General features: G+C 35.6%; 1 protein-coding gene across 1 annotated transcript; it reads left to right on the forward strand.

The window, feature by feature from the left end:
- The first annotated feature begins 13977 nt into the window (after positions 1–13977).
- On the forward strand, positions 13978–15788 carry LOC112779904 (probable glutathione S-transferase). Its single transcript, XM_025824263.2, has 2 exons — positions 13978–14339; positions 15281–15788. The coding sequence occupies exons 1-2, from the start codon at positions 14031–14033 to the stop codon at positions 15647–15649; spliced, it is 678 nt and encodes a 225-aa protein (XP_025680048.1). The 5' UTR covers positions 13978–14030; the 3' UTR covers positions 15650–15788.
- The last annotated feature ends 10948 nt before the right edge of the window (positions 15789–26736 follow it).

The raw sequence follows: 26736 nt of genomic DNA on the forward strand, positions 1-26736 counted from the left end.
TATGAACACCCACTGGATAGCAACACCCTTAGTGTTATTCACCAAGAGCAATTACAGCTTCAGACCACACTTACTTCTACTCTCACTAGTCTCACCTCTACTCTCTAAACCCTTATATCCCGTGTGGATGCATCAATCCAAGAGCAACATGATCCCAATCATGCTATTGACACGGAACAAGAGAGAAGGGATCGGCTTGAAGATGAAGGAGTAGCTGCAAAACTGGTGAGGGAAGACATCAAGGAGGAGTTCGATTTTGTATTAGAGCAATTGGAGGAAGCCATAATTATCGAAGAAGAAGAAGAAGTGGTTGAAGACCTAGGAGATGCTGAACCTCCATGGGAATTGAGAGTTATAGAGAATTCTGCCAAAAAGTCTGAAATTGATGTTGATGAGGAGGATAGTGCACAACCTCCAAGACATATTCCTTGTGAAGAATTGGATGGAACAGAACAAGAAGCAATTTCCCTTGGTGATGATGATCATGAATCAAACCCACCTAGTGGTGAACTTGCATCCGCAATTGAACCCCTTGAGTTTGAAGAACTTTCTCCGAGTGAATTCGAAGATGACGTGGAGGTAGACTTTTCTCAACCTCCAACTTATGACTTGAGTAATGGGGAAGAATTAGAAGATTTTGATCAAGGCGCGGTTGAAGTTGAAGAGGTTTGCAAGGAGGTGGAAGACTTCACAGAAGAGCACAAGGGAGTAGAGCCTGCAAGACCATTGGAAATACCTCTCCCAAAGCCATTACCACCCAATACAACATTCAAGTGGGTAAAATCCTTATCCTTAACCTTTACCTTCCCACTTGAATATGGTTTACTTGATACGGATGGTCAACTTAGAGCTCTTTGTGGCTTTAAGAGTAAGAGGGAGACGGTTAATGGTAGGAGTTGGCATGCAAGGTTCAATATGGTTGTATACTCCAAATTAAAGTACAAGGATTGGTGTAAAGCTCGATTGAATGGGTCTCGGAAGTTGTTTGGGTATCTCAGTAGGAATTCGGATTACGTGCCACCCGGTTGGAACAATGATGATCAATGCAAAGACGGGTGCAAAAGCAAGGTTTGGGACCCCGGAATTCATTCTACCAATCAACACTCCTGGGACCTTGTCACTTGCTTTAACTTGCTCGAAGACTTTATGTGCCTGGTTTGGGACCCCGGAGGCTATTGGAATTACAAACATTGGTAGGGATTCCTTGATGAGTTCAAGCACAAGCCACCATGACAAGGGGCTCACCAAATGTCCAACTTAAAGACTTTAACTAAAAGTGCTAGGTGGGAGACAACCCACCATGGTATGGTCTTTCATTTTTATCCTTAGTTTTATTTTATTCTATTTTTATTAGTGTTCATTCATAATGACTGCATCAGCATCTGTATTCTGTATTCTGCAAAAAAAAAAAAGAGCAACCCACGCGTGCATGTAGGCCATGCGTAGGCATCGATATAAACTTGGTTCCCCCATCCAACGACCAGAAAGTTGTGATAGAATCGTGCGGCTGGTGTGCTAGAGGCACAATTCGAGCCATGCGTACGCGTCCCTGATGCGTACGCGTCAATTTCATTTTTGGCACACCACGCGTGGACGTGCTCGACGCACACGCGTCGCATGAAAAACCTTGCCCCCTCCAATCTAAACAGAGAGTTACACGAAAACGACGTTGAAACTGTGCGTTTAGCACAATTTCAGCCGACGCGTACGCGTGCTTCACGCGTACGCGTGCTTCACGCGTACGCCTCATCTTCATTTATCCCTTTTCACGCGTTCGCATCTATGACGCGTATGTGTCGACGCACTTTTCTCTCATCCACGCTCAAGCGTGATCCACGGGTATGCGTGGGTTTGATTTCATTAACTCCTGACGCGAGATCCCTACCCCTCGCGTTGCCCAATCTTCTTCTTTCCCCTCCAACTTCTCTTCCCTCTCCCTCTCTTCCCCTCCATTGAAACCCCATCACCACCACCATCTACGTTCCATCACCACTCCGTTCTGGAAACCCAGAATCGCTGTCGACTGCCCCCATCTCCTTCCTCTCTTCTTCTCCTTCTTCTCTATCCTCTCAACCCTTCGCGCCGACCCCACGCACCGCCGCGGCCAGCCTTGCACCACCGTCTCTGGGTAGCACTCCCCTTTCCACTTCCTTTTTTTTTCCAATTCTGTTACTGCACTTCCCATGTTCCCCTGCTTCCATCTCTGTATTTCAAATTCTCCTTCTGTTCAATTAAGTTAGTTTGCTTCTTTCAATTATGTTACAAATTAGGATAGTTAGAAATGCATGATTCTTAGTGGATTTTAGGTGGTTAGGTAGCTAGGATGTGGTTAGTAGATTTAGGTCTGATCATTGCTCTGTTCTTACTGTCTGGAATGGTTAATTCATCTCTGTTTGTGCTAATGACTTGCCCTGTGCTAAATTAATCTGCCTTGATGCTGTTAATTGGGTTTGCATTATTAATTATGCTATCTTATTGTTTCAATAATTTACTTTTGGGCTAAACTGGTTTATTGTTGCTGCTGAGTATTATCTGGAATTGCTGAAGTTCTTATATGAGTTGATTTGGTTCCTTGATATTGGATTCTTGATGTATGATTTTGATGGATTTTAGATCTGAGTTGCTATTGCTGTTGCATTCTTGTTGCAAGTTAATGTTCATTGTTGATTCAGTGAAGCTTAATTCTTTGAATCCATACCCCTTATAAATGACTGCTTGCTGAATTTAATAAAGAGAGGCTGAATGTATATTCTCTTTTTGAGCAATTTTTGATGCATTGGTGCCATGGTTTCAGCCATTATTTTGTCCATTGATCATAGAGAGCATGCTGCATCCGCTTGATTGGTTATGAAATGCCTGCTTATTGCTGTCTTATTGGCTCATTTGCTTATTCCCTGTGAATTTATATATGGTTTTGTTACTTCCAATTGTTAATGAATTCATAGGAAACCCAAATTGATTGGTTGAGTTTGGGGATTCGCCAGCTGCTTTGTTCTGCTTAATGATGCCTGCATCATATGAATTGTCTTGTTCTTCATGCTAATTGACAAATGTTGCATTTCATATGAGCTTGACTTGACTTGTTGATTGGCTGCTGTTTATTTATTTTGGGAACGCTCACATTACTGCCGAAATGCTGCCCAATTTTTCTGAAAACTATTTTCTTCAACTGCCACTCATGAATTGACTTTAATGCTTTTGAATTATGATTTATTTGGTTTCAACCAAAGCCAATTCATGGGATGATGGGTTAGCATTCCCATTCCTTTTGGTTCCCTTCCTATTTGAATTGCATTGTTGATGATCTACTATCTTTTGTGCTTCTTTCACTACATGATTTATCATCAATAATCTGCATTATATGCTTGAATGTGGGCTTGCTTGTTCTTAAACCTTTTGAACTTCTTTTAGTTAGGAACTACATTACCATGCCACTAATTCTAACCTCCTTCTCTGACTTTTAACTAAATTGACTTTTTCACTTTTCTTTTTCACTTTCATCCTTTTTCAAACTAACTCTTTTAATCCCTTTCATGGAATGTTAATTGTTATTTCTTAACAGACAAGCATTATAGATTTCATTGTATAAATTCTTGGATTGTGATTTCTGATTGATTTCTGTGAATCCTACCTTTCTTTCATTCCAAGATTTTATCTCTTTATGACTCACTTCATGCTTTGGCTTTCATTCCTCTTTTGTCTATCTACTGCTTGTTATGCTTGCATATTGTTTACCTTTCTATTTTTCTGCTTTAGTTTGATAAATTGTATCCTGGAATTTCTATTTTTTAGGATGTCTGATAGGAAAGGCAAAGGCAAGGCTATGGCCAGCTCTGGCAAGAGGAAGAGGGGACAGTCATCCGTTGCTCTAGCGGATGTTCTATCAGATGAATCTTGGCGTGAAAAGAACTTCACTGATAAAGAGAAAGTTTATTAGATTGTGCCAGCCAATGACCCAGTTAAATTTGCAAATCTCTACTGTGAACTCAAATTTTCGGTCTTTGCGGAAAAACGGCATCTCTATTTGGAAAAGACGCTCAAAATACCAACTGAATTAAAGAAGTACACTGAAGAGCAGATCAAACAGAGAGGTTAGGTATTTCTGGAGAGGGATCTGACAGAGGTAAACGTATCATGGGTCCGTGAATTCTATTTGTAACTACTACAAGACGACCCTTGATGCTATGCAGCTTCGGGGCAAGCAAATCTTGGTCACAAAGGAGGCCATAGAGGATATCCTCCACTTTCAGCCTAAACCAGATGATGCAGATGGTTATCAGAAGGCTGAGGAGTCCATTAGATTCATGAGTTTTGACTGGGATGCTGTCAGGCGCACCATAGCCATTGATCCTGATGTCCCATGGGCTATGGGAAAGTCAAAGCTAACCCCCAGGGGTATCAAGATTATTTATCTCAATGATGAGGCTAGGCTATGGCAGTAAATACTGAGCAATTATGTGATGCCTAGTACTCATGAGTTAGAAGTGCCAGCTGCCATGATCATCCTTATCTGGTGAGTCATGGAAGAAAAGGAACTATACCTTCCACGGTTCATCAGAAAGTACATAGCCAGAGTTCATGTTCGAGGCACCCTGTCATTTCCCTATCTGATCACCCAGTTGGCTCGTCGAGCTGAGGTGCCTTGGGAGGTAGAGGATGAGAAGCCACCGATTGCCGAATGTAAGAAAGTCATTCCGCACGGCAAGCGATTCGGACCTTTAGGCCACAGACTACCTACTTCTACTACTTCTACTGATGCGGCCACATCCTCAGCAGCACCTTCAGCGCTTGCAACACCACTTGTTTCCACAGCACCTTCATCCGCTTCCCAGCCAGTCTATCACCTGGTGCACCGCCTCTTTGAGCGCCTTGATCAGATGGAGCGCCGGAATCAGCGGCGTTATGAGCAGTCTGAGCGTCGCAATAAGCAACGCTATGAACATCTGAAGCTGCTTGTGACCACTGGGCGCACTGACATCCCCTCCGAGCCTGACACACCCTCGGAGCACTCTGAGGAGGAGGAGGAGGATGAGCAAGAGGAGGATGCACAGGAGGAGGACCAGCAGCAGGCACAGCTAGAGGAGATTGAGCTTGAGTAGCCTGCAAAGCCTCAGGCACCTACACAACCAGAGCCCATAGAGCCAGCAGCACACCCTTCAGTAGGCGATGACCCTTCACACCCGGCTTGACTAGAGCATCGAGGATGATGCTGTGATATAAGTGTGGGGAGGTTACCATCTCTGGCGGATTCTACTTTGGTGAACTATTTTAGACTTTTTATCCTATTTTTGCTTTATTTTGTATTTTGCTTTATTTTCTTTTATTTTATTTTTCTTTTAGTATTTGCACATTTCTATTTTATTGTACTCTTGTTTATATTTACTTGGTTGCATTCTGCATTTTGGGCTTGTATATATCTTAGATATTTAGCTTGAACTGCACTTTTAGTCTATTAGTTGTGATATAGAAAAAAGTGGATTATTGAGCTTAGTTCATCCATTTAGCATATGAGAATTTGGTTTAATTGAAAATAGGGAGTAAAACTAGAAATTTTTATAATCACAACAATTCATTCAGTATATATATAGTAATAAATGTCGGTCAATTGATGAAAATTTTCAAGGAATATATCTTTTTCTTAGAAAAGGCATTTAAGATTTACATTGATTTGAGTTAAAACCTTTTGGTAACTTGCATGATATATACATATAATTGGAATATGGTTTTTGAGCTAAGAACACACAACCCGTGAGTTTTTGAGCTTAATTGCATGGTTATACTATTTAACCATAATATTTTTTCTTGTGTGTTTTCTTCTCTATGATTGTAATCTATATTTTGTTCCATTCTATATGTCCATTGTTTAGTGTACTTTCATGCTTATATGTGATTGAGACCATCATTTGTTATTAGCTCACTTATCCCAAATAGCCTACTATTTCAACTACCTTTATTTGCCACTTTGAGCCTTTTAATCCCTTTTGTTTCATATTTTACCACATCACTAGCCTTAAGCAAAAAAATAATTGATTACCCCAACTGAATCTTTGGTTGGCTTAAGATAGAGATTGTGTATCAATTAAGTGTGGAGAATTGTGGGAACTTGGGTTGATAAGAAAGTGTTGAATTTTATTGATAAGATATTGGGAATTTGGGTGCATACTCATGTAAAACCAGAAAGACCATGTGCATTGATATGTTACGTTTATTTTCATGTTAATATATATATATATATATATATATATATATATATATATATATATATATATAAGGGATAACATTGTCCCAAAATTAAGTTCAATAAAAGAATCATTGCATATGTGATAAAATAGAAGAAAAACTCTGATACATGAGTAGGTGAAATATACAAAGGTGTGATTTTTAGGAGCTAGGCATGATTTTAGAGTTACATAGAGTGTGTATTTGATCGGTGAGAGCTTAGGTTAGTCAAAGATTCATATTATAGCTCACTTGGCCATACATATATCATCACCTTTACCTTGACCCCATTACAACCTTGAAAAAACCTCATGATGTTTGCATTTGTACACTTGATAATTGTTGATTGGTTAGATGAAGAAGAAAGTTTTAGAAAGCATGACTAGAGAAGAGTAGAGTGATTAACCCAAAACACTTGAGTGATTAGAGTGTATATACAATTCCAGTGAGGGTTCACTTGCTCATTTCCATATGTCCATAATTGATCATTTCTTATCATGCAAGTTTGTGAACTCTTTCGATTAACTCAACTCAATTGTGAATATGTTTTGATATGATTGATTTAGTCCTTGATTGTGCATATATGATTTCTTAAAAATTTGACTCAATTTGACCACATGTATACTTATATATATAGATAGATAGTAATTAGAATAGCATGATGCATGTAGGTAGCTTGCATCTAGATAGGTTGCATTGCATAAGTTCCACCATTCTACCTTTACTCTTTTGGTTCTCTTGAGCTTAGCATGAGGACATGCTAATGTTTAAATGTGGGGAGATTGATAAACCACTATTTTATGGTTTATCTTGTGCTCAATTGAGTGGTTTTTATCAATTCTTTACTCACTTATTCATATAATTTGCATGATTTTACAAATCCTTCCTAATTCTGTGATATAATTGAAAACATGTTTCCTAGGCCTTTAAATTGTCAAATTTAATTACCCTTTATTACCATTCGATGCCGTGATCTATGTGTTAAGTGTTTTCAGGCTATATAGGGCAAGAACGGCTTAGAGGATAGAAAGAAAACATGCAAAAGTGGAAGGAACGTAAGAAAATGAAGTTTTGAGGAGCTGGCAGCGACGCGTACGCATGGGCGACGCGTACGCGTGACTAGCGCAGAGACAAGCAACGCGTACGCGTGACCTACGCATACGCGTGACATGAGCCACGTGCAGAAACTTGCAAAAAGCGCTGGGGGGATTTCTGGGCTATTTTTGGCCCAGTTTTAAGCCCGAAAAACACAGATTAGAGGCTGCAGAGTGGGGGAATTACATTCATTCATTCATCAATTCATTCATAGAATTTTAGGTTTTTAGATGTAGTTTCTAGGGAGAGAGGCTCTCTCCTCTCTCTAGGTTTTAGGATTTCTCTTAGTTTTAGGTTTATTTCTTCTCAATTCCAGGTTCAATGTTCCTTTAATTTAGTTTCTCTTCTACTTTTAATTGTCTTAGCATTCTAGTTTATTTATCTTTCCAATTGAATTTATGAACTCTTCAGGTTAGATTTGATTTTCCCATTTAATGCAATTTGAGGTATTTCATATTTATTGCTTCTTCTATTATTTGTTAGTCATTGATGTTTGAAATTGGTTATTTGGATTTCATATTCCTTGTTAGTTTTCTATGTAATTATGTTATGCCTTCCAAGTGTTTGACAAAATGCTTGGAAGAGTTTTAAGTTAGATTTTTCTGATCTTGGCTTTGGTTGAGTAATTGGAGACTCTTGAGTTATCAAACTCCTTTGATGATTGATAATTGAAAGTTGCTGGTTGGTTTGGATCCCTCTAAAGCTAGTCTTTCCTTAGGAGTTGACTAGTACTTGAGGAATCAAATTGATTTGTCCACTTGACTTTCCTTCATAGTTAGAGGTTAACTAAGTGGGAGCAATGAACGATTTTCATCACAATTGACAAGGATAACTAGGATAGGACGTCTAGTTCTTATACCTTGCCAAGAGCTTTTTCTAGTTATTAATTTACTTTCTTGCCATTTTATTTCCTTGTTCAACCTTTCAAAAAACCCAAAAAGATACTTTTCCATAACCAATAATAACTACACCTCCCTACAATTCCTTGAGAGACGACCCGAGGTTTGAATATTTCGATTATTATTTTTAAGGGGTTTGTTACTTGTGACAACCAAAATTTTTATATGAAAGGATTATTTGTGGTTTAGAAGCTATATTTGCAACGAGAATTTATTATGAAATTCTTTACCACACAAAAATCCGTTCATCAGAAAGCCTAGATATACCAGATGATTACACTATTTGGAACGAAGGTGTGACAAAAGGGAAAAAGAAAGCAGTTTCTTTTGGTTTAGATCTCTCTTCAAAGTTGGACTCCAGAAATTGCTCAGAGACATCCAAAGACAATCTAAATATTGAGCAAGAACTTCACATGTGGAAAGAAAAGGCAAAAGAGCAAGAAATGATCAATGAAGAGAAAAAGGTTAAGTTGAATGATGCTGAGCCCAAGTTAAAAGATCAAGGACGTCAACTAAAAGCTCAACAAAAAAGAATTGGTTCTACTAAAAAGACACTTCATACTTTGTATAAAAAATTGAATTTTCCACTTCCTTCAACCTTGTCTGTTCCTGCAGAAGATGAGCTTGGGATAGGCTCTAGTGATGATGAGGATGATAACATGAGTAATTGATGTCTGGAGTATATATTTTTTATGATTTAGATTAAGAAATTTTTAGGTGAATTAGTTAGTACATTTTATATTATTCATGATATTTGACCTTTTTAAAGGCTTTGTTTGTTTTAGTTTAAATATTTTTTTCTTATTTTAGTTTAATTACATTTATGGACAAAAATATTTTAATAATAAATATTTTTTATTTTTTTATGGTAATTAACTTTTTCATGACTTTATTATGTGTTTATAATTTTAATAATGTAATATAAAAAAAATGATTATGATGGTCTTAATATAGAAAGCAGATCGAATACAATTTATTTTCTAAAATATTTATATATTAAATAGCAAATTATTTTGTATGAAAATTATTTAAAATATTATATTAAATTTATAGAAAATTTGTGCGAAAATAATTTTTTGTTTTGTATGAGATTTGTTTCAAATGCGTAAATTATTTTAAAATAAATTTGTTTGAAATTTAATTGAAAAGAAATGTTTTCTTGATCTAAAATTTGTTCGAAAAAAATATGTTATATTGACTAGATTCGTTAGAAATTTGTCTAAAATGAAGTATATTTTTGTTCGAAATTTGGCTAAAATAAAATATTTTTACGTTTGAAATTTGTTTGAAATACATTACCTTTATATTGGCTAATCTGTCTAAAATTCGTCTGAAATACATCATAATAGTTAGAAATTTAGCAGATAAATGCCTATTCGAAATTTGTCACAAAATCGTCTGAAAAAAATTTCGAACAAAATTTCAGACAAAATGTAAATTAGTAACAAGGGTTTTTGGGATTAAAAAAATTCGTCTCAATTTTGTTCGAAAGAAAAATTTTGTCTCCAATTTGTTCGACATTTATCTCAATTTCGTCTCTAAATTCGTCTAAAAAAGTCCTATTTTTAGTAATGATATAACCACTTAGTCAACCGACACTTATAGTATAGACATATAGATACTCCTTGAGACCTAAACGGTTCCATGTTAAAAACATATGTAACAAACTAATCAACTCCCTTATAGAACCTAGGTTTTAACTTCTTCCTCCAGTTGATGACTAGTTATCCCTATCAAACATCTATATATACGATGACTTGAAATAATTTTGCAAACAACATAAAATTAAATCAACAACACAACCTATTAAATTTTTAAAAATTTTGGCAGAGCTTCTTCTATAATTAGAATCTTCCACCAAATATAATTTTCATTTTTTCACAAATTAAATATATTTTTAAACAATTTTAATGAAAATTCAGTAGAACTTTTTTTTTAATTTAGAGGTCTCTGTCAAAAAAGATTTATCAATTTTCACAAAGAAAATAATTGCAGGCATAAATTAAAACAAACACACATTCAATAAAATATCAAATTCTAACCGTTCTAGTGCGTAACCCTTTATTATTCCGTAATTTTCAGCAAATAAGGGTTTCAAGAAGGTGTCACTAGACAACCTTTTCGCTACTAGGTAACCTTCTCCCACTTTCGTTTTAAATCTTTATTCTAAGAAAAGTAAGTCCATCATAAAACTTAAAATTAGAGATAGAAAACTAACCTGAATACTGTACAAACAACCCACGTATATATCTCAGTATGAACAATCCATGACAAAAGCTAAATGAAATTCAAACAACAAAAAAAATTGAAATAGAAATAAAGTTAGTAAATTATAAAATTTATTAAATAAAAATCATAATAAAAAAATGTATATATGCATTGTATGCAATATACAAGACAACCTTTTTAATATTGTGTATTCATTATCTATGTTTTCTCTATGTTGTCGTACAACTTAGACTTTGTATTTCATTTCTTTAATTTAATAAAATATCACTCCAACTTTGGTAAAAAAAATATTTGATGCTTTAATTTAGTTTTCAAAAATTATAAGTATAAATAATATTAGTTTAGTTTTCTTGGTATCTTTTATTTTCAACTGATGCTAATTATATACCCATGTAGATCGTTAACGACACACATAACATAAAATCCCAAATTGATTTTTTTTAACATATTTTATTAATTAATATATCTCATTAACATCGCATCAATATAAAAGATTACAATAAAAAAGCTTAGATGATCCATACTTATGTTTTCAACAAACCAATTAAGAGTTGAGACAATTAAATATTTTAGAGATTTCATTAATTTATTACTAATTTTTTTAAGATTTTATTTTATTAACAAAATTATTTTAGACTTAACTCGTTGAAAAATGAATAAAGCAATTAACACATTACTCATATTTGAATACAAGAAAGTAATGAATGTTTTGTGAAAGTACTAGTAACAGGTAGATTATTATTGTACCTTCCCGGTTGGCAGCAATGACAACGGCGCTGTGATGAAGACGACAACGTGATGGTGGCGGCAATAATGCCGAAACAGAACTGAATGAGATTCAAAAAGAGGTTAGAGTCTTTCATTTAAAACGTAAAATCAGGGATGGAATAGGGTGAGGGCTGGGATTAGGACAACTTATTTGGAGGAAGGAGGAACGACGCAGTTCCGGCGACTGAGGGAGCAGCGGTGACAGCGACATCAACAGCGGTGGAGACAGATGGAACCGCTCTATTTCAGGCGATTAAATATGATTAAGGCAAGTCCACGCAGTCTTTGAAGGAGAATAGAGGTGGTCAGCACTGGTGGAGGGTGGTTGAAGGGACTATCGGAGGTAGAGAGAAAGAGAGAGGAGAGTGGTGGAGAGAGAAGGGGATTTTCGAAAGTGAGGGTGCTTGGAAGGTCGCGCGTTTTGAATTTAGTGCACCCTTACCATCGGATTTGCCGATGGATAAATCCGACGATAACATATTCAAGTTCGTCAAAACATAGCTCTCTGCAAATATGTTTACCGGCGGATAAATCCGATCCGCCGGTAAATCCGCCCTAGTTTTCGGGCATATTCTTTAGTTTTTTCTCCAATCATTATTGACAAATTTACTATCAAAAATGAAAATCTTCCGATAATTCTTTGACCTAACGAATTTGATGTATGTGCCGCTAGTAAATTCAACGGTAAAGTCGCCACTAACATGCAATGCTAAATTCAACAGTATTCAGCATTTTTCTTATAGTATTGCCCGCACATTCCTCCTATGTCTCTTATCTACGCTTTGCTCTCTTCCTATGATGAAAGAAACTCTTAGATCTAGGTTAATCTTCTCTGCCACTAGTGTTCTCCATTGCTCGCCTGTAAACTGGAAAGTGTTGCAAATCTCTTCTCCTTCTCCTCTTGCTATAACTCCTTCTTACACCCACCTCACCATTTCTATTCTCAATTCTTACATCTGTGATCTGTCCTCGATCCTTTCTGGCTCTCCCCCCACACTCACCTTAGCCATCTCCTCCTCATCCTTCAACTCTTCTCTACGTCCTCATTATCCCATTCTCTACCGCTTCTTGTTGTTTTTTGTTCAAAATCCGGCATCGTTACTCTCCTTTAGATGTTTGCTGATGTTGCTCCCTTTTTGATGTGTTATTGTTGTTGCTTCCTATTTAAAATATCACTGATAATATTCTTTGTTTTAGGGGTAATATAGACTTTTAAATATTGTGTAAGTCATCTACATTGATATGTCAATTATAACTCAAAAACTCTAATATTTTATGTCTATATTTATAATATTAATATATTTTTTTAAACAAAGAAGCTTAACACGAAAGTGGAGCGAACAAGTCTGTGAAACAATAAAACAACACCTATTTTAAACACCTAATAATTTATCCCAATGTCATTTCCGATATTGCCATCAACAACTAAAGGGATCCTGACTCTTCCACTCTTTGTAATTGAGAAGAGTCACATTGATGATTTTCTCTACACATTTTGCTGTATTCTAAAATAATTTCCTATTCCTTTTCAACCAGATGTTCCAAACTTCCACAAAGAAAATTATGAACCACTTCTTACGCTCCTCCTTCCTAAAAGATACACATGTCCAACTTAGAAAGTGTTCCTTCACCGTACCCGGGAAGGACCATTGTCTGCGAAAATCAGATAACCAAGCACACCACACCTACCAAGTAAAGTCACAGCCAAGAAACAAGCATCCTCATTAAACAAAAGACACACACATTATCACTCGGATTTATAATTCCGAAACCACCTAATCTTTTCTTTGTTTTCACCCTGTCTATAAAAACAAATCATGCAAACAGCTCAACTCTTGGAGGGACTAATCATCTCCAAATAGTTTTAGTGAAACTATAACTTATTACGTTATTTAGAATTGTTTCTGCCTGCAATACCTGCACAAAATTATTAGTAAAAAATATACCTTATTTGTCAAACTTTCAGATCACTCTATCCTCTCTGTCAATAGCTAGTTTAATCGACCTTAAAATGTCATGTAACTGGTTTACAAGTTCCAACTCCCATTAAAAAATTCTCGCCTAGAAGTTCCAAATCCACTCTATATAATATCAATATTTTTTTATCTCTGTCTTACACTACACGCTAACCAAACATGGCCTAAGTGATGCCATCTCTTACATCACCAAATGATTACTTTTCCTTATTCTTTTCAAATGATTATTCGCATAGTATACGTGTCAATCAACTTAATCATTTATCCGTGGTTGGACATTTTTTAATGATCAAAGTAACCATGAGGTTTTTATTTGATCAAATTATTAATTAATTAAACAAGTTTTATGGAGAATTAACTACAATTAGCTGCCGTGCGTAACCAACAGGCCGTCACCATCGACCAAAGATGAAGGATCAAATAGTGTTTTTTCTTCTATTAAAATAATCTAAATTATTTTTATTTTTATAAACGTCATCACAGTTTGTTCTTTCCTAAACCACTTTCAACGTTATTATATTTCGTTCGCAATAAATTATCATTTTCGACCGTAAAAAATTGAGCATCGATAATTTTAATTTTGAAATAATATAAATTAATAACTCAATACTCGTAAAAATTTGGATTATTCAAATTAGTTTATAGTTTTACCGTTTTTATTAGAATTATTGACTGACGACTAAATCATTCATTATCAGAAATAATAATTCATTCTTTCGGATTATTTTAAAGTGAAATTCATGTTGGGCAATGACAATCATATTACTATTCTCCAGATTATATATAAAAGACATGTTGGACATGGCAAATACACCACGAAAATCAGAAATTCACAATAATAATAATGGAAGATTTGAAGTTACATGGATTTTGGTATAGTCCCTTTACAATGAGGGTGGTATGGACCCTGAAGTTGAAGGGTCTATTATATGAAAACATTGAAGAAGATCGCTACAATAAGAGTCCTCAACTTCTAGAATACAACCCTGTGCATAAGAAGATTCCAGTGCTTGTTCATGGCGGAAAACCCATTTGTGAGTCCATGATCATTGTTCAATACATTGATGAGTTATGGCCACAGAATCCATTGGTCCCTCATGATCCCTTTGAGAGAGCTCAATCAAGGTTTTGGGTTGCATATTCTGAACAATTGGTATGTTTCTAATAATAAACTTAATCATTGTGTTTTTCTAGTCAACATCATATCCTCTGATTTGTATTTGAAGATCATTTTAGGATAAAAGTACACAATAGATGTAAAATTCTAATAGCCAGAAAGAAAGAGCGAGTCTGGTTTATGTTTTTATTTTTATTTTTATTTTAGTGTTTCTAATGAATTTTTAAAATTTTGTGAAAAAAATAGAAGGTAAAAATAAAAAATAACTTTTTATTATTTTCTTCTTATAAAATTATGAAAACAAAAAATTAAAAATAAAAACAAAAAATGCTAGCTGTAAGTTAAATATTTCTATTTTAAAATAGATTTTTTTTATATTTTATTATAAATGAGTTATATATTATGTCTTGTTCAGATCTTTAATCATAGGTTAATATTTAAATTCGTCTTTGAAAGATAAAATATTTTTTAAATTGGACTCCAAAAGATTTTGTTAGTTATATTGATCTTAAAAGATACTGTCATAAGTCAAATTGGTCATTTTGTAAGTTAGATGATGACATGTCATGTGATATCAATACGTCAACTAATCATTTTGTGACAGTATTATTAACATGTCATGTCATTATGTCACATGACACTTAATGTGATATATTATACTCTAATACATAGAATAATCGATTTGATTTATAGCTGAATTTTTTTAAAGACTAATATAACTAACAAAATATTTGAGTTAATTTAAAATATAAGTTATTTTTTAAAGACAAATTTGAGTATTAATTCTATTAATTATAATATCAAATAAGAGACTATGCTAGTATGCTTGTCTCGTCTAGCAATTATTTATTCACCAAATTTTGTATTATACTCTATATATTATACTAATTTTCTAAATGTCCAAGCATTAATTATTTTTATACATATATTAAATGTGTGAATAATTAATATAAGTTCGATCGGGGAAATGCATAAAGTTTCCTGCAGTTGTGCCACTAATTTACGTCGACATTGCTGGTGATGAAGAGAAGGAGAAGGCCATAGAGAATGTCCAAAAACTTCTAAGAGATGTTGAAGATCAATGCGTGTTATTGGTTGATGAAAAAAAATTCTTTGGTGGTGACAATATCAATATGGTGGACATAGCTTTTGGGTCAATGATCAAATTTCTTGTAACTATGGAAGATCTGAATGAATTGAAGGTGCTAGAAGTTGAGAAGTTCCCTCGCTTGCATTCATGGTTTAATAATTTCAAAAATGTCTCAATCATCAAAGAAAACCTTCCCAACAGAGAGAAAATGTGTGCTATTTTGAAGTATATCAGAGAAAGAAAAAGAGAATTGTAATCATCTAACTAGTTCAAAAAGATGGTTCCTTATATGAAGTGATTATGTTCTTTATATATATTTGCTTGAAAATAATAAATGTTTAGGTTGATTTATTTACTTTGTTGTGAAAATAAATCAAATTGGGAAGATTTCAACTTGATCACATGTACTATTATATTTATTTGTCTAAGTGAATCGTTGAGATTTGTCACTTTTAATATTTTATAATTTTGTTAAATTTTAAAAAAATATTTTCACATTTAATTTACCATATACATAAAATTAAGAACTTTTAATTATTTATGCATGCATCTCTAAAGAGTTTTCAATGTAAAGAGATGTGTATTGTGATCTGTTATTGCAGCAGTATTTATATATTATAATAGATAATACAACTTTGGCTATTTATAGTAAGCTGTTATAACTGAAAACAGAACGAGAATAAACTAAGCTAATTGTCACCTAATGACTTGATCTTGATTTTTTATCACATGACTTTCTTTATCTTTATTATCCTCCCTCAAACTCATGGTGAGTTTAGAAAGAACCTTGAGTTTGAAACGAAATTTTTCACAGGTAGGAACTGATAAGGCTTTGGTAAAAATGTCAGCAACCTGCTTTATGAATGAAATATGAACAATCTTCAATTGCTTTTGGTTGACCCTCTCACGAACAAAGTGTAAATCCAACTCAAAATGCTTAGTGTGATTATATAGAATTGGGCTTTCAGCAAGCAACACCGCACTGATATTATCACATAACAGAGTGGGGTAAGAGAAGGTTGAATGTGAAGTTCTTTTGGCAGATTTTGTAGCCAAATAATTTCAGAATTTGCTGCTGCTAATCCTCGATATTCAGTCTCTATATTGGATTTACTAACTGAAGCTTGCTTTTTTCTTAACTAGGAAACTAAATTGGAATCCTTGATCAGTATAAGCATGAAATAATAATCCTTGATCAAGAGTTCTAGCCAGGTATTTCAAAATCTTTTTTACACTTTCAGTGTGTAAGAAGGGGTTTTTTGCATATACTGGCTAACATTATTAACCGAAAAAGAAATCTCAAGTCTTGTAAGAGTTGCATATTGTAATGATCCTACTAAAGACTTGTATAAGGAGGGGTTATCAAATTCATCTTCTCCCTGACTCGAGAGTTTCAAATTTATGACCATAGGAGTTGGAACACCTTTAGAGTGTAGCATGTTTGCTTTTTCTAACAGATTTGTAATATACTTTGTTTGAAACAAGTGATAAGAATCAGAAGACAATTTAGTGGCTTCAATACCTAAGAAGCAGTTAAACTTTCCAAGATCTTTAAGAGAAAAAAAATTGTTCAATTGAGTAAAATAGTTGTTTGAATAACACTGTTATTATTACCAGTAATAAGAAGATCATCAACTTAAACTAAAATGTAGAGAATAATGTTAACAGAGGTTTTAATGAATAAGAAAGGATCTTACCTTGTTCTATAGAATCCAAACCCAGCTAGAGTGGAAGCCAATTTCAGAAACCAAGCTCGAGGAGCTTGTTTAAGTCCATAAATTGACTTATTTAACTTACATACACATGCGAAATCACCCTATTAGAAGCCTGGTGGCTGAGACATGTATCCAAGTTCATGAAGATCTCCATTCAAGAATACATTATTGAAATCTAGTTGCCTGATTGTCCAATGAAAACTTAAAGCCAAAGATAATACCACTCAAATTTTAGATGGTTTAATGACAAGAGCAAAATTTTGATCATAATCAAGTCCCGCGATTTGGTGGTTACCGTTTAATCGAGCTTTGTACTTCAATATTTGACCATTGGGATGTCGTTTGATGGCAAAAATCCATCTACATCCAATTATCTTACTGAATTGACCAATGTCTATGTGTTTGTATTTTATAAGGCTTGTAATTTTTCCAACATAGCCTTTTTTCAATGTGATGATTTTAGTGTAGCTGCAACTGAAGAGGGTATATGATTAATAAGATCAGAGTCGGTAGAAAGTGATGTTGTGAGAGAGCCTTTAGTTTAACAATTCTTGATTTGGATCTGGTCTGCATAGGGTGTGTGTTAAAGGGAATTTTCAAATTGAATGACACTGTCATTGATTGGTGTACTATGAGAATGTAAGGAAGTATAAAGCTGGTTAGACGTGGCCTGTAAGGTTGGAAAGGGAGTGGTTGGTTATGAAGATTGTGATTGTGAGAGTACAGGACTAGGGGCAGTAGCATGAGTGGAAGTAGTAGTGGGAGATGACAAAGAAGCTGTAGAATTTAAAGAATGGGGAGGGAAAGAAATAATTGGCATAGAAAGAGAGATATGAGGAAATTGAACTGTTGGTAAAGAAGACTTTGTAAATGGAAATAGTTCAGAATAAGGATACCTGCCTTCATCAAACAAGACATGTCTTGTGATAATAATTCTACTTTCTCTTGTCAAACATTTGTAGCCTTTGTGATGAGGTGCATAACCCAAGAATAGAGAGAGTTGTGACTTAAAATCTAATTTATGAAAATTATAAGGCTTCAAACAAGAAAAGGCAGCACAACTAAAAATTTAAAAAAAAGAATAATCTGGTGGATGATGATGTAAAAGTTCAAATGGGGAGAAATTATTAGTATTAGAAGAAGGAAGTCTGTTAATGATATATGTAATAGAAAGAGATGCATTATCCCAATGGATTAAGGACATTGAGGTAGCGGCTAAAAGTGCTAAGCCAACTTCACTACTCACATGCATGTGTTTTCTCTCTGCTCTCCCATTCTGTTGATGAGTGTAAGGATAGGAGAAGCGATGAGTTATTCCCTCTTGAGCTAGATACTGAGTAAATGCAGTAAAGAGACACTCTCTACCATGATCAGTCTGCAATTGTTTCAGCTTTAAATTGTAAAAAGACTTGAAAAGCCTGTGATTTGGTATGCAGTAGGTAAATGTAAGTATACCTAGTGTAAGCATCAACAAATGAAATATAGTATGTAAAATCATGAAAAGAGGTATATCAGGCAAGACCCCAAAATCATCTCTAAAGGGGCATGAAAATTGAAGTCATCCAATTTAAAGGGGAGCAGATGCATTTTAGCCTGACAATAATATTCACAAAGACATGATTTTATTGAATTTTTAGAAATGAGGAGATTACATTAATTCATTACAGAGGTAAATATTTTTGAAGCACAGTGACCAAGACGTTTGTGCCACAGATTGTAAGTATCTAATTGTGAAGTATAAGTAGTGAAAAAAGAAATACAGGAAACAAAATCTGATGTAGTGGGATGACTAATCTTAGGTTCAGTTATGGTTACAACAATTCTATCAAATTTGTACACCCTATTATATGGAGCTCCTTGTAGAAGAATCTCCTAGGTGTCCTGAGATTTCACTTAGCAAACGTTAGGATGAAACTCAAAAAAGCATGTATTATCAGTGAAAAACACTCATTAGATTTTGTGTAATTTTCAGAACTAGAAAGAGATTGTTTGAAAAAACACTTCTTGGTATATAAATTAACTAAATAAGAATGACCAGTATGAGAGATGCTAAGAGAAGTTGATCGGTACCAAGAAATTCAGAAGGTGCCAAAAGTGATTATGCATCATTTGTGACATAATTGCTTGCATCTGATAATATGGAGGGAGTAGCCATATATGCTCTTGGATTATGAAATGTAGTAGGAGGTGGTAATAATCCAAATTGAGATAGAGATCTTAAAGTAGAGGAAGTAGCTTGATATTGTGGATCAAAACGATGAAAGCGTGATAATGCAGTATGACCTATTCTTCTACAAACTTGACACATTGGCCTAGAATCAGAATTTATATTGTTAGATGATCTTGGAAATGAAGATGTTGATTGAGTATAATGTGCTTGCATTGTTCTCAATGTTGTCTTTCGAAATTTCTCTATTATTTCTTCATGTCCAAGAAGAAGGGCTTCAGCTTCAATATGACCATCTGTAATAGCTGATATGTGATCTTCAAAAGACAGAATGTAGCCTATTGATGCCATGGAGTCTACAATTGCCTGGATCTTTGTGAGATACTTTGTAGCAGTCAGTCCTTATTTCTTCACAGATTTCAATTGCTGATTTGCAGTCCAACTTTCGATCTTGAAGTGAGATCTAGAGAGGAGAGGAGGCTAAGGAGCCATGTCATAAGGTAATCATCTTTCTTCTTCCAATCTTTGTTTGTTTTGGATTCTGTTCTAGCTTCCTTTGCAGCATCGAATTCAAATTGTAATGGTGGGATCTTGTCAGCACAAAGATGATCAGCAAGATTAGCATTGATAATATGAAGAGCAAGTTTCTGCCAACTCTAAAAAGTATTTTCAGTCAGTTGATCTAGAATAGGTACAGTAAAAGGTGGAGAAAAAATAAAAAAGAGTATTCTGATGAAGAATGATTGAGGTCATAGATTGATCACCAAAATTCTTGATACCATGAAAGAGTTTTCAATAAAATAGTAAAGAGATGTGTATTGTCATCTGTTATTATAGCAGTATTTGTATATTATACAATAGATGATACAACTTTAATTATTTATAGCAAGCTATCGATAAAATAAGAACAAATGATATCATAGATCTGTTACAACTAAAAATAAAACGAAAAAAAATTAAGCTACCTGTCATTAAATAACTTGATCTTGATATTTATTTTATCACATGACTTTCTTTATCTCTATTAATCTAAAAAAGAAAAAAGATTTGAAATGTTGCTTAAAACTTGTCGCAAGGGTTTAAATTTGTTATTAACATATAGCAAAATTGTTCCGACCCGGCGGACGCCTGACACCCGAACCAAAGGGAGCACCCGAACAACTCTTCTCCCTCCAGCAAAGCACATGACAGCTGGGAGGAGAAATTTTCTGGAAGGCAGGTTTGCCCCTGTGGGACCCGCCCTAAGCATGGAATATATGAGGGAAGGGCCCTACCCCTCCCCCAAGGTACGTCACTATACTCTCACTTTACTGCCATCAGTACGGATTCTGACTTGCGCGTTGGAGTCCTTTTTGCAGGTGGCTTCCCCTTTACACCACAATAGCTCGGGAGGTCACGAGGCTCCAACTCTTCACCCTTCGACGCTGACCCGGGAAGTCCGCTCACTCACCAACAACCCAGATCCATATTTCCCCCCATCTCGCTCACCTTACCAACCCGACCCGTTCGGCACCTGAACGACCGAATATTGGAGCCGTCTGTGGGGACCCTGGTCTGAAAAGATTTTCTGTTGGGTCCAGTGGAAGGAGAGGATGGAGGCAAGCCACGTGGGGAGAAATTAGTTCACCGAACCAGTAGGGTAGCCTCCTTGGCTTCCTCTCGCAAACGCACAAGATCCCCCCCTCGGCGAGATGAGCTCCCCTCCCGTTCCCAGGAAAGGCGTCCCTTCGGAGGAACGGGGAGCGACAGCGCTAGAATAATACAGGAGGAGGGAACCTCGTTCCCGGTCTCCTCAAAGGAGGAGGGAAACCAGAGGAAGAAGCCCCGAAGAGACCGCTCCAGGCATGCACCGACCCCCCGATCCGAGTCAGAGGACCAAGGGGAAAGTAGAGAAGTGATGAGGAGACAGCAAGACCCCATAATCTACACTCAACCTCCAGCAATACATACCGAGGAGGAAAACCGAGAAGATAGCAGAGAAAGACCAAGGAGGCGGCGACACCCCATAATCATGTGGGCAACCCCTTTTCACCACTCTATTCTCGAGGTCTGGATACCAAAACATTTTGATAAGCTAACAGATATGAGATACGACGGAACCTAGGACCCTCAGGAACATCTAATGGCCTTTGAGGCCAAGATGAATCTGGAAGGTATGGGTGATGAAGTGAGATGTCACGCCTTTCCCGCGACCTTAGCGGGACCGGCAATCCCGTGACGAATGGTGTTCTGCTGGTAAAGAATTTCATAAAAGTAATCACGTTGCAAGTATAGTTTCTAAACCAACAAAGAATCCTTTCGTACAAAAAGTTGTTTGTCACTAAAGCAAACCCAATAAAATTAATAACCGAAGTATTTAAACCTCGGGTCGTCTCTTAAGGAATTATAAGGAGGTGTATTTATTATTGGTTATGAGAAAAGTATCTTTTTGGGTTTTTGAAAGGATTGAACAAGGAATGTAAATGACAAGGAAGTAAACTAATGATCATGAAAACCCTTGCAAGATATGAGAACTGGATGTCCTATCCTAGTTATCCTTATCAATTGTGATGAGAATTGTTCATTGCTCCCACTTTATTAACCTCTAACCATGAAGGTAAGTTAAGTGGATAAATCAATTTGATTCCTCAGGTCCTAGTCAATTCCTAAGAAAGGACTAGAGTTATTGAAATTCAAATCAACTAGCAAAAACAACAATTATCAATCACAAGAAGTTTGATAACTCAAGTGTCTTCGATTACTCAATTCAAGCTAAGAATGTGAAAAACTAAATTAAAATCATAAATCTGAAATACCTCAAATTGCATTAAATATAAAATCAAATCTAACATTGGAAGGTTCATAAACCAAATTGGAAAAATAAGTAATTAACAAGAGAAATAGAGAAACCAAAGTATTAGAATAAATAAAAGTAGAAGAGAAACTAAATTAAAGGAACATTGAACCTGGAACTGATAAGGAATGAACCTAAAACTAAGAGAAATCCTAAATCCTAAAACCTAGAGAGAGGAGAGAGCCTCTCTCTCTAGAAACTACATCTAAAAACCTGAAATTATGAATTATGAATGAATGATTCAATTGAATTGATTCCTCCACTGTGTAGCCTCTAATATGTGTTTTCTGGGCTGAAAACTGGGTCAAAAATAGCTCAAAAATTGCCTCCAGCGATTTCTGCAGTTGCAGTACGTCACGCATGTTGCGCGTACGTGTCCCTGAACGCCAGATCAACTATGGCGAATTGTATATCGTTGCGAAGCCCCGAATGTTAGCTTTCCAACGCAACTAGAACTGCCTCATTTGGACCTTTGTAGCTCAAGTTATGATCAATTGAGTGCGAAGAGGTCAGGGCTGACAGCTTTGCAGTTCTTTCAGCTTCTTGTATTCCTTCCACTTTTGCATGCTTCCTTTCTATCCTCTAAGCCATTCCTGCCCTATAAACCCTGAAATCACTTAACACACATATCAAGGCATCGAATGGTAATAAGAGAGGATTAAAATTAGCAATTTAAAGGCCCAGGAAACATGTTTTCAATCATAGCACAAGATTAGGAAGGAAAATGTAAAACCATGCAATTAGTATGAATAAGTGTGCAAAGATTTGATAAAAACCACTCAATTGAGCACAAGATAAACCATAAAATAGTGGTTTTTCAATCTCCCCACCCTTAAACATTATCATGTCCTCATACTAAGCTCAAGAGAAGCTATAAAGGAGTGAAGAGGAATGGTAGAATGTATGAAATGCAACCTATCTATATGAATGCAACTACATGCTAAGATGTTTCTACCTACTTGGTTAAAAGTAAATAAGCTCTTCAAGACAAACATAAATCAAATTTCACTAATTCAAATTATACAATAAAAGACAAGTAAATTTGTAAGAATATAGCTCATGAAAGCAGGGAACATAGAATCAAGCATTGAACCCTCACTTGTAGTGTATATGCACTCTAATCTCTCAAGTGTCTAAGGTGAATCACTCTACTCTTCTCTAATCATACTTTCTAAACTTTATTCTTCATCTAACTAATCAACAAATATTTAGTATACCAATACAAATATCATGAGGTCTTTTCAAGGTTGTAATGGGGCTAAGGTAAAGGTAAGGGTACATGTATGGCCAAGTGAGCTAAAATATGAATTTTTGATTAACCTAAGTTCTCACCTAACACACAGACACTCTATGTAACTCTAAAATTATGTCTAGCTACCCAAAATTTCCCCTTTTGCATCACATACTCATGTATCAACTTTTCTTTAGTTTTACCACATATAGATTGATCTTTTATTGAACTTAGCATTGGGGTAATTTTATCCCCTTATTTATTTATTTAATTTTTTATTTATATTGTATATATATATATATTTTTTCCTTTTTTTCTTTTTTTCTTTTTTTTTTATTTATTTTTTTCTATTGATTAAAAATATAAAAGTAAACATAACATATCAATGCACATGAATTTTTAATTTTTTCTGGTCTCACATGAGTAGGTACCCAAATTTCTAATTTTGTCAATGAAACACTATACACTTTCATCAACCCAAGTTCCCACAGTTTCCTACACTTAATTGATACACAATCTCTAACTTAAGCTAACCAAAGATTCAATTTGGGGTAATTAATTTGTTTTTCTGTTTAAGACTAGTGATTTGGTAAAATATAGAACAAACGGGGATTAAAAGACTCAAGGTGGCAAACAAAGGTGATTGAAAGGGTAGGCTATTTAGGATAAGTGAGCTAATAATAATTAATGGCCTCAATCATATATATGCATTTGAATACACTAAACATTGGACATATAGATTGGAACAAAATATATATTACAATTATAGAGAAGAAAACACACAAGAATAAAATATTATGGTTAAATAATGTAACCATGTAATTAAGCTCAAATCTCACAAGTTGTGTGTTCTTAGCTATAATTCATGTTCCAAATTACAATCTTCAAGCAAGTTTAACAAAAAATTTTCAATTTAAATTAGTGAAATATTATAAAATAGGATCTTGAAAAGAATTGATCACTCCAACCAAGTGGTGGTAAAATATGCACAAAATAAAACAAACATGCAAATGCAACAACTAATTTAACAAAGAAAATTAAACATTGGTGTCGAAATAGTAAATAACTAACCCACAGAAGTCGGTATCGACCTCCCCACACTTAAAGATTGCACCGTCCTCGGTGCATGCTCAGATGTGCAAGTGGACGGGTGGCTCCAACTGACGCTTTTCTCTCCAAAGAATGTGCAGATGGACTTGTCTGTTGCCCCATGTAAACGTCTTCTGGTTCTTTTCCCGATGGCCATCCTGAAAGAAGAGAAAATAGAAGAAAAGTAACCCAAAAATCAAATATAGAAAACAAATAAAATATGGTTGGGTTAATGCCAAATAATGAGGGTCTCAATTACATGGTAGCTATAACATGCAAGTGAGAAGACAGTAGAAGCAATTGGCATATCAATAGTGTAAAAATTGCACAATGGGAAGAAATAATAGGTAATGAAAGACAATATAAATACATGTCAATGCAAAAGGAACACATGTATCATAAAAGATTGGCATTGACAGATAAATATCATCCAATAGTGTAAAACAAGTCACTAAGCACTAAAATAATACCAGAAAAGATACAACAGTTGAATAAGAACAATTAACACCAATGGAAAAATAATAGACTTAGAAAAAAATAAAATCATGAACAAAGTTAAAATGCAATGAATGAAAGTATGCAAATACAATAAGGAAAATAGAAAGAAAGAGAATAAGGATGAGAAGTTTAAAGAAATGAAAATGAAGAAAGTAAAGAAGGAGGAAGAAAGAATAAGAAAAGATAGAAGAAAGAAGAAAGAAAATAAAAATCAGGGTGCGATGCGCGCACTCAAGGCACGCGTGCACATGATAAGTGAAGATGCCATGTGACGCGTACGCGTCCGTTACGCGTATGCGTGGATGGTCTGAGAGCGAAAGGACACGCACGCGTCAGAGACGCATACGCGTGGGTGATGTTGTGCCTCTAGCACAGTGCCAGCCCCAGACCATCTTAACTCTCTGGCCAAACATCATTTACGCTGATTTTACCTGGTCACGCGTGCGCGTGAGGGACGCGTACGCGTGGTGTGATGAAATTGCAAGCGACGCGTACGCGTGAGGGACGCGTACGCGTGGGCTTGCTTGTGCGCAAGGCACGTGTCCAGCACTACTCCAGCCCAACTTGCTGTCCAATTCCTTTATGTCTCGCATACACATATAACGTGTATGCGTCAGCGACGCTCGTGCGTCATGTGCCTCTTTTTTTATGCAGAATGCAGATGAATATGCAGACATTATGAATGGATACTAATAAAAATAGAATAAAATAAAACCAACAATAAAACAAAGTAAAATAAAACTGAGACTGAAAAAGAACGATCATACCATGGTGAGTTGTCTCCCACCTAGCACTTTTAGTTAAAGTCCTTAAGTTGGACATTCAGTGAGCTCCTTGTCATGGTGGCTTGTGCTTGTACTGATCCTTGAATCCCCACCAATGTTTGTAATTCCAATGGCCTCCAGGATCCCAAACTAGGCGCATACAGCCATCAAGCAATCTAAAGTAAGTGACAAGGCCCCAAAAGTGTTGATTGTTGGAATGAATTCCGAGGTCCCAAACCTTGCTTTTGCACCCGTCTTCATGGTGATCATCATTATTCCAACCGGGTGGCAAGCAATCTGAATTCTCACTGAAGTGGCCAAACAACTTCCTAGACTCATTCAATCGAGCTCTATACCAACCTTTGCATTTAAGCTTTGAGCTTTCTACCATATTGAATCTTGCATGACAACTCCTACCACTAGCCATCTCCCTCTTACTCGTAAAGCCACAAAGAGCTCGAAGTTGACCATCTGTCTCAAGTAAACCATATTCAAGTGGGAAAGTAAAGGTCAAGGATAAGAATTTTACCCACTTGAATGTTGTATTGGATGGTAATGGCTTTGGGGGAGAGGTATCCAACAGCTTTGGCAAGGTGATTTCAAGCTCCATTCCCTTGAGCTTTTCCTTGACAACTTCCACCTCTTTGCAAACTTCTGTAATATTAACCTCTTCCTCTAGTTCAATGGGAGAAAGTTCAATTATAGGTAGAAACTCATTAATTATTGAACTTGTCTCATGATCAACCGCTTCCAAGTCTTCAATCATGATATGCTTTGGAGGTTGTACACCCTCCTCAACATCAAATTCAACCGTCTTGGAAGGGGGCTCCATAACTTGAGGTTCAAATAGAGGTTCCGTATCTCCTAAATCTTCAACCACTTCCTTTTCTTCTATATTTTCGGCTTTCTCCTCTTGCTCTAGTACAAAATCCAGCTCCTCCTTGTTGACTTCCACCTTTTGACAACTTCCTTCAAGGGTCTCTCCTACCGTCACCTTTAAGGCCTCCTCTAGCTTCTTGTGAAGTATGAATTCACGAAATCGATCC

This window comes from Arachis hypogaea, chromosome 19 (genome assembly GCF_003086295.3).
Source record: "Arachis hypogaea cultivar Tifrunner chromosome 19, arahy.Tifrunner.gnm2.J5K5, whole genome shotgun sequence".
Classification (NCBI taxonomy): domain Eukaryota; kingdom Viridiplantae; phylum Streptophyta; class Magnoliopsida; order Fabales; family Fabaceae; genus Arachis; species Arachis hypogaea.

Bases quoted from the DNA above. Each gene is read 5' to 3' on its own strand.
- LOC112779904 (XM_025824263.2), top strand. From the start codon at position 14,031: ATGGAAGATTTGAAGTTACATGGATTTTGGTATAGTCCCTTTACAATG. The intron at 14,340-15,280 runs GTATGTTTCTAA...AAATGCATAAAG, and splicing joins TTGCATATTCTGAACAATTG to TTTCCTGCAGTTGTGCCACT.